Source organism: Odontomachus brunneus, unplaced genomic scaffold (genome assembly GCF_010583005.1).
Source record: "Odontomachus brunneus isolate Ranch 3 - 2012 unplaced genomic scaffold, Obru_v1 Obru_scaffold_001, whole genome shotgun sequence".
Classification (NCBI taxonomy): Eukaryota; Metazoa; Arthropoda; class Insecta; order Hymenoptera; family Formicidae; genus Odontomachus; species Odontomachus brunneus.
Window position 1 is genome coordinate 330,418 of NW_022639451.1, and position 9,805 is coordinate 340,222.

The 9,805-nt window shown below is 36.0% G+C and overlaps 1 protein-coding gene across 1 annotated transcript; it reads right to left on the reverse strand.

Annotated features, from left to right (window-relative positions):
• Positions 1–62: 62 nt before the first annotated feature.
• Positions 63–4,298, reverse strand: LOC116853867. The gene is made up of 3 exons (XM_032835155.1): positions 3,779–4,298; positions 572–654; positions 63–455 (listed from the first exon to the last, which is right to left on the reverse strand). The coding sequence occupies exons 1-3, from the start codon at positions 3,837–3,839 to the stop codon at positions 246–248; spliced, it is 354 nt and encodes a 117-aa protein (XP_032691046.1). The 5' UTR covers positions 3,840–4,298; the 3' UTR covers positions 63–245.
• Positions 4,299–9,805: the final 5,507 nt, after the last annotated feature.

Genomic DNA, 9,805 nt, shown 5'->3' on the forward strand with positions numbered 1-9,805 from the left:
ACAACACTAAATAGTACAACAATTTTTTGTACTTATAATATTGTATATATATCTATCTTAACTTTGTCTCAATTAACATTTATTACTTAGATAATGAAATAAATGTATGAAAATGTAATTTTGCTCAATAAAAACACTAAATTTATGAGTGTTTCTTTTGATATGCTATTGTGTGTGTATGTTTGTGAAAATATACGACACTGAGTTTTACAAATTCTATAAAGAAGACAATAATTTTCCATAAATCAAATGACTGTCGTATTCTCGCGCAGAAGAAAATACGAAGAACGAAGTGAATATAAAACGTAACATTGTCTCGATTTTTGAGCTTTCGACATCTCAGTGTCTAATTGTTCAATTTTTTCTTTAAATTCTCGCGTTACTTTGGCAACAATAATGTTTCTGTGCACAATGTGGGGATATTTACACGTTCGCAATAAATTCCACCGTAAATCCTAAAAAGAAACCATAAATTCTCAGGATTGTTCAGAATTTCTATGCATATCTTTCGAAAGATAATTATTAGAAATTTCAAATGTTTTTGTTATATATTAAGAAGCGATTAACTCACCAGCTTCGTAAAGTCGCGTAAATTTGCACAATTGGCAACAACATGTTTACTAGTTTGGCCCGCGCATCTCTTTGAGTTTTTGCCTGGAATCCCATTGAACCCTCGTTAGAGTATCCAAATAAGAAGGCAGGGATTTCGACTACGCGTCGTGAGTCCTGTGTCGTGAGTCTTTCAAGATATCGTGTTAGTGTTCATTGGCTTGCTCCGTTTTATCCGTACACAATAAGAGAGATATACTTTGTGTATGAAATAACTATGATATGATATTATTTTTGTTATAATAAGCAATTGAAATGGTTCAACTATGTTTAAATTTTACATTTTCATCAATTTTTTTCAGTGAACCAAAAGTCCTTATTCCATTAGTTTGTATATAATTAAAAATTAAAAATTGAGTACGGTCGCCTCATGTGCTACATTAGTATTAAATTCTCTCTTCCATACTTTGAAAAAATATATATATATATCTGTTAAGACCAAAAAAGATTTTATTTTTACGTTTGTTTAGATGATATATTTTTATTTGTTCGAGCGAGAGTAGATCGCAAGTGATGAATAAGTGGATTCATATCTTAAGATGGCTGTGATGAGCAATCAAAAACCTTGAAGAAGGTCAGTATGGATACAAGTAAGCGAATTATTTCGGGATCGATGGACACTTCTCTACATGACGTGACTGTAATCTATTAATCTTTTGTTCCAACTTAGATGTGCATTTATGAGCGCAGCAATTCATTAATAATGCATTATCTGCAGTATTAGCGGTCTAATTGATAAACTACACAAAGATGAGGTCAGGTAGTAAGTGCGTTTCAAATTTCCTCTAGTATATTTCGTTTCATTGTATCACGTATGTGCGCGATAGAGAACTATAAATAGTTTGATTAATACAATGTATACTCTTGGTTTAATGGAATTTTAGCTAATATAATCCGTTTTAAAATATTTAATTAGGCTCTTATTTTGATACAATTCAGTTTCTGTCATGAGATAATTTAGTTTGATTAAATGTGAATTTTGATATAATTAAATTGTTGCGTTTTGCATACTTATTATATGATTAATATTATATATCAGCAATAATAATATATTATTTCCTTTTCTATGGACTTCTCTTTCTTCGCAGAATATAATAAATATTTGCCTTTCTTTGCACTGCTCTAATTTGCTTTGAAATTAATTTCGCGTCAAGATATGAAATAAGTTGAATGCGTAGTCGCAATGAATAGAACGATGATATTCTACGACCCTCTTTTACCGCAGACACGCTTTTCATCGACGAAGCAATAATACGGTTGAAGAAATAAGGATCATCAAGGATGTATGATATTCCCGTAATTGAATTCCCTCATATCACGATACCCAGTTCTCTTATTACGTGACTCTATGCTTTTCGTGTGCAAACTGGGTAATCATGTACATACAGATATCGAGTTCAGCGTGGGTGTATACTACCTAATCAAGCTGGAACAAGCATAAAAATAAAATCTTTCTTAACAAATGTTTTTTTTTTCAAAATGTGGAAATTTAACCTCAATGTAGCACGTGGGATCAATCCTACTCGATTTTTAATTTTGAATTATCTACGAACTGGAAGTGGAATAAAGTGGAAGTGGAAATTTACGAAATAGAATGAGAACTTTTGGTTCACGTATTAAAAATAATTATAGTTGATAAGAATATGAAATTTAAACAAAGTTTTTATTTCAATTGCCTATTATAATAAAAATGCAAAATTATTAAAACACTTTTTTTCACTCTATTACAGTAGATTAAAGTATCAAAGTGTAAAATAAAGATGTAAGATAGAGATAAATGTAAGAGAGATCTGTTTACGTTATATTTCGGTTTTCTTTATATTAAATATAACATATAAGAAAAGATTTATATAAATAATTTATTTGTTTTCGCTGAATGTATTGTATGTGATCAAGATATTTATATCTTTAAATTTTAATCAAGAATAAAGAATAGATTAGAGTACATTTAATATTTATAATATTTATAAGTTATAATTGTAATAAAATTTCCCTTATAAAATGTATTAATACTGCAAAAACTGCTGAAATTGTTAATAACTTTTTCGCCTTTTGACTTGAAAAATGATGTATTTTCGTATATCTCCAAATATTTATATATTTTGTGACGAATTGAAATATATAACTTTTTTTTTAAAGTTCAAGCTTAACTAGAAAATCCTACAGTGTTAAATTTTTATGTAAACTCAAGTCTCCATCGCATTTCTCTTTATAATTATAATAAAATGAAATACATAAGTGAATATTTACGATCAGTTCTGTACATAATACTAATTGTACATACCTGAAAGTATATTTATTATTTTTTATAGATTTCTGTTAGCATTTTTACGAAATGTAAATAAACGAAGATGAAAACGATCTCAATCAGATTAAGGTACCTAAAACATGTGTGCCATGCGAAAATTAATAAATGTTAAGGTAAATATCCCGATAATCGAACTAATAAGAAAGCACGATCAGTTTTATATTTTTATTAAAAAATAATTAATGGAATCCCACACAACATGTCTAAAATCGGGACATAAGATGTCTGAAAGGCATCTTAAAGACCTCTCTCAGACGTCGGAATGTAAGATGTCCCTAAGATGTCTTTAAGATGTCTTATGTCCCGATTTTAGTCGTTGTGTTGGGATTACTACAGAAACTATCGTTTATATAAAGCTTTGGTTGTCAATGATTAGAAAATAATATAATTTCGTAATTTTTCGAGTGACTTTGGGAATTCATGCGTCTTGTCAAATAGGACAACTTTTTCAGTGAAAATAGAATTCTGTCATTGGATAAGACAGAGGGTACATACATAGAAGAAAAGAATATTCTTGTTTGGAGAATATCTTTATTACAGACACATTAAAAATAAATTTAATATTAAAGCGAGATTATATGTGGCGTTAAATGATAAGATAAATTAGTTTTCAATTAGTCTTCAACCAAGACGAATATAATTAAATTAACACAATTATTTTTTCATACATAAACGAAAATATCAATATTGTTAGTTTTATCCTCATTCTCATATACATAAGCAGAATATCAATATTGTCTTGATTAAATTTACCTTCGTTCAATGCCTTATAATCTCATTTGAATATAAATTTTATCTTTAAAGTGTAAACAATAAAGATTTTCTCTAAATAAGAATATTCTTTTTTCTGTGCAGACTTACCCCGAATATTACGAGCAACTTTTCTGTTTTCTGCAGAAATGATATCTATCAAATTACCCATTTCCTTAATTTGTTGGCCAATCCAGTGCTGATGTTTCAATTAAAGTGTCCTGATACTTACAGTTTTTGAGTAATTAACGATTAAAAGTAATGGGCGTGCCTAGATGCACGCGCGCGCGCGCGCGTGCATATCGCCGGCGCGTGTATTTATAGCGGCAGCCTTCTCTCTTCGCTACGAAAATAAGCGCTTTTCCTGTTGTCCATGCCAGGCGTCACGTTTTTCCTCGGGTCGCACGTACTCGACGCTCACGCGACGCGTCGCCTCGTGTCGCGTCGTGCCGATCTGTTTATGTTTTCCCGGCTCGTCCGTTGTTGGCCGGTGATATTGGCGTTATGCAACAGAATATTGCACCGTGTCCAGATCGCGACTCATAATGACTGTCCGACCTTATTTCGCGTCGTTCCATGCGCCGCGCCGGTTGCCTATTTTTGCACTTCGCAAAATTTACGCGACACTCGATAAGATCCCACGATAAATCCTGGCGGAATGAAGAGGATGCCAACTGATCATCATGAGTGCATGCTTCCGTCAATCGAGCATCCGTTCCGATACGGACACAGCGAGGCTACGAGATTGCGCAAGCGAGATCATCTCGCGAAACTCTTGAAAACTTCCAGGGTTACTTGTGCCGCGTGAAAATATATTGTTATTTCGGGAAGCGCTCCATTTAGAAGCGCGTCGGCGTATAGGCTCGATCTAACAATATGTACGCCGGCTTAGAGCCGGCCGAGACACGGTGTGCCAAGGGTGCGAAAGGATAAACAGACTGTATTCCGTGCGAATCGACGCGACGATCTGCGAATGAGTGCGAAAATAGTACACTTTGATTCGCGGAACGCTAGTAAGCCTCTTCGACTCACTAATCACATCTGACGCAGGGCAACCATAAATCTACGCGGCACGCTCGAGTTCCTAGCTATGCGTAACTATTACGCGCTGCTTCGTGATATTTTTTTTCATCTGTTTCTGTTCCTCTCCAGCGGAGCCACAAATTCCCCGTGGTAGAAAAAGAAGAGAAAAAAGAATAATTCAACAAAGTTTCGGGCGCGACACGCGATCGATATACGCGCCGGCGTACCTGAGCGGAGTCGCGTCGCGGATTCTCTATGTTATTTTTGGCGTAACGGCGTATAACGACGAGAACGGCGCCTAAAGTGACGCCGTGTCTCGGTGCTGGCGACAGCCTCGTGAACATTTCTGCCGGCGGACGTGTCGCTGCCAAATTGCAAATATATTATATGCGCGCGCATTCGAACGAGCGATGCGCCGAGTCGCTCGCGGGGAATAACGGATGCGCTCGCACGTGGGTGGCGCAATTGTGTTGCATTGCAAGGGCGAGCGTCGGTGGATGGACTTGGACGTGCTGTCCGACACAGAGATACGCTCTTTTGTGTCCCCGACACGGTACTTACAACGTACTAGCCAGGAATGTCTCCCTTCTCGCTTTTGATAACCTTTAGATGTAACCATGGGAACTGTGAATAAGCGACACCGTGAACCGAGGTTATTTTGCGACGTTATGTTACACGAGGGGTAATGTGGCGTACACGCCTTTTCGCATTGTATAACGCGGTATGATTCATTGGGATTTTATCGGCGGCTGAGAACAAGAGATAGAATATTTAGTTTAAATAAATATATATTTTATAAATAAATTATATATATATATATATATATATATATATATATATACACATACTTCAAACATATCAATATGCATATATTTATTATTTAAATATATATATATATATATATAAATATATATATATACACACATACTTCTATTATTTAAATATATATATATATATATATATATATATATACACATACTTCAAACATATCAATATGCATATATTTATTATTTAAATATATATATATATTTTTTTTTTTTTTTTCAAGTAAAAGAGAGAATAAGTAAAAGATAGATATGTTTATTTCAAATAAACATTTTCACGTATTTTTTATATACATATGTATATATATTTCTTAAATAAACATCTACTCTAAATAAATAAATAAAAACATACGTTGTGTCTCGGTGGAAACGGTCCACAACAGCTCGGAGCTAATTTGATATATTCCCCTGGGAGATCGAGTTGTATGAAATACTTTCTCGATTAAAAGTTTTATGATGCAAAATTATTCGCATCTATATTCCGCGAACTTTAATTCTGCGTCGCAATTTATTTCACAATGTCAATTACCGATATTGGGGGGATACAACAGTGAGAAATATCGCGGGCACTGAGTGTTTTATCGTCCGAAATCGGTGAATTTAAATGACAGAGAGATACGGGACGCGATCTGTCAAGGACACATATTGTTTTTATTACTCGATGTGGAACCCGTATCAGCTGGGGTGTATTCGGATCCAGTGTCACGTACTGATTAGATTATGCACATGACGAATTAACGAAACATCGTGAACGGGACGTTATATTAAGCACACGATGTATCTAACCGGGATGTGTTTAATCACCGTTACGTTACATAAAATCCTTTTTATTCACACTTATGTGAAGGTGATGCGTCTATTTTCGCGTGTCCGTCGGCGCCGGGCTACGAATACAACGTTATACCGTCGTATGACGCGGATGTACGTAATGAAAAGATCGACTGCCGCCCTATTAAAGCGGAAAATAACGTATCTTCTCATAAAAGCGGACATTTATAGCGCGCCGGTATCGGCCCGAACATCTGATGCCGAAGATCGAGCAGTTCGAACGACCGAAATTAGACCCGCCGAGCTAAGCTCCGCGATTTGCTCTCAAACTCGTCAAAGAGCACACGTGTCTAAAAGGGTGGACGATAAATCCGGACCGGTCAGACACACTCGAGTTCTTTCGCGCGCAATCATCCACGTGCGTCAATGAATTCCGCCGATGTGATTCCGAGCCTGCCACGGCAACGCTAACAGTAAGCCGGGAATCACCTTTTGCCGCGTTGTGGATCACTGCCAATGGCAGCGTGTAATCGTGCAACCGTCACGAGAACGAGCGGGATCCTGAAATAAGTCGCAGTTTCTTTCGGACTGGCCTCGCAAATCCGCTCCGTATATCACGATCGTTAACATTGACCCTGTCGCCTTGTCCTATATCTGGTCCAAGTCCAACGAACAGGACGCACCCGGTGAATCATCATTTGTGCGATTATATGCGTTTTACATCGCGAACGATTGAACGTTAAGGTCCGATCTACACTATCGATCCGATCCACACTATCGGTCCGATAAAATATTCTTCCATTGTTTATAATGTACGTATCTACATTATGAGTAACACTACAGTTTCAGTTCGTTCTCGCTCCGGTCTCGCTTCAGCAATGTTCCTTCGAAAGAATATTTTGCTGGAGCGTGACTTGTCCGGAGCTGTACCGATAGTGTGAACAGGCTTCCGATCGATTTTTCAATTTTTGACAACATCATTTCGAATGTGCCTGCACTCATTCGAAAATATTTGACAAATTTATCTTTATTGTCTACTAAATGGGAATATAATGTGAAATCCCAAGTAGGAGTTTACTACTGGCATCAAAGTGGTAGTACTTATCTAGTACCAATTTATGGTAAATAAACATTACTGGCATAGTACCGGATGCCGGGTTTAGTATTAGTGTGATATTGGGATGATAAAAAAGGGCCAGTATCGGAAAACAATACTGTCACAGTACCGGAAATCAGTACTGTACCAGTATAAAAAAATATTGATTCCTAGCACTGGGAAAGTACCTATTTCTCAGGCCAGTATCGATTCCTAGTAATTTTTATTATTTATACAATCGTTAATATCACGACTATATAGTACGGAAAAAAAGATCAGACCATTGCTGGGCTGCTTTCGTTTGTACCTATACATGTCTATTTTTAATAGTCATATGAGGAAAAAATCTTTGGAGCGAATCGAACTCGAATCTTTCGCTTGTCAGGCAAGAGTTCTTGCCGCACACGAATTAACATAACAATAACGTAAGACGTATCGTAAGAATTGACCAATCACTTTGAGTATCGTCGAACCGTAAGGTCGCCATTTTTGTGAATACTCGATTGTAATTGGTCCATTTTTACGGTATGTCTTACATTACACTGAGAGAAGAATTTAGTAAATATTATCAAAATTTGGTTACTATTACTAAATGGTAGACGTAAATATAGCGGGCCAAAGCTATGGCAATACTTATTAATTAATTTCTGTAGTTCTGTAAAATAAATTATTTATTTGACAGAAGTAAAATTTATTTGATTCCAGAATATATTTGGTAAATAAAACTTATTGAATAGTTGAGCAAAATAAGCGATTTTGTAATAGTTCCAAAATTTTTGGTAGGTTCAACCAACCATCTGTAATAATAGATATTGAAACGATGTAATAGCTGCAAATGAATGAATTTTTCGTTGTGCTGCAAAAACATACTTATACTTATACTGGTAACAAAATAGAACTCGTACCTACTGAATTTTTTATTATATGAGATATAACAATTTCATAACAATTATCAAATATCTATTCATAACTGTAATATATTTCATATTAAATATTTAACATTAAATAACTATTACTAAATTATTTAATTGATGTTACTGTGAATGCAATTACGTCATACTCCCAATCTATTAAATATTTGGCAATTATTATTATATTTAGTATTAGTTACTAAGGATCCAACGAATTTCTGTAACTAAATGCAGTTTGTTATAGTTACCAGTCTTTTCTCTCAGTGTACTGTTATGTCAATTCGTATGAGGCGCCCCTTACCACTGAACTATCTAGGTTTCGCGTTAGTGACTTCTTCCGTTTTCCCATAAGGGACATTGATATCGTCCGTTTTTCGGTACGGCCCAATATCCTCTATTGGTAGATTCTTACTTGGGTATCCAGTACTGATTCTACGAACAGGATAAAAAATACAACTTTTTAAATACTGGACCAGTACCGAAAACGATAAACACTTTTCAGTAACGCTTCAGTATACGTACGGTATAACTATCCAGTACTTAACTTTAGTACGGAGCCAGTACCAATAATACAGATTTTTTATATTAGGCCCAGTACTGAGCTAGTACCAAAACCGGACATCCACTTTTCGATATCGACCCAGTATGGGCTATTTTTCTGTACTGCGAAACGTATACGATTCCTACTTGGCATATTCTTCTTCAGTTTTTCTATTGATCAAACTGGGATGAACCCACATAAATCTTTTTCTTATCTTTCTTTTTGTTTTATACTTCTCACTTTCTCTATCTTCATCGTCCAGTGCCATAGCAATTATGATTAATCCTTTATCAGAAAATAGCGCCATTTTTCGGGAAAAAATTATAATGAACTTCACGACGGAAGGTAGAAACTATACTGACCATTTGGGATTGGATCGTGAGCGACTCGATAGTGTGAATACTGAAGGAATATGATCGGACCGTGAGCAGATCGATAGTGTGGATCGGGCCTAATGTTTCTCGATACAGGCATTAAGCTTCTCATCACGTAATTTCTGCGTATTTCTGATACGATACAAACCACTCGCGTCCCCATACGGTGATTAATTCGCGCTAGAAAGAGCTTCGGTTGATTATTATGCTCGAGTGGTGCACGCGTGCTATTGACGCATACTGTTATTCATTCCGACGTGTACGACTTTTGAAGATCCAATCGTGTAAATTGTAGTGCGTGCAGACGACTTAGCTCGACCCGCGTGGCATATGTGCGAAGAGCCGCGAGACGTAGGGATTATTAACGTCGTTAGAGTTCGTACAGTTGACGTGACGTAGCGCGGAGATGTGTCTACCGAGAAAATCCATTCGTCTTCGTTTAGCGCCATGCGGCACATAAACCGAAATCATTAATTGCGACATCTGCAATCCACCCTCGTGTTTTCATCTAGCTCGGTCCTTCGGCTGAAAACGCCTCGATTTGATCCGACTTGAGAATCGAGATTCGACCCTTTGTATATCGATCGATTATTTCATTCCG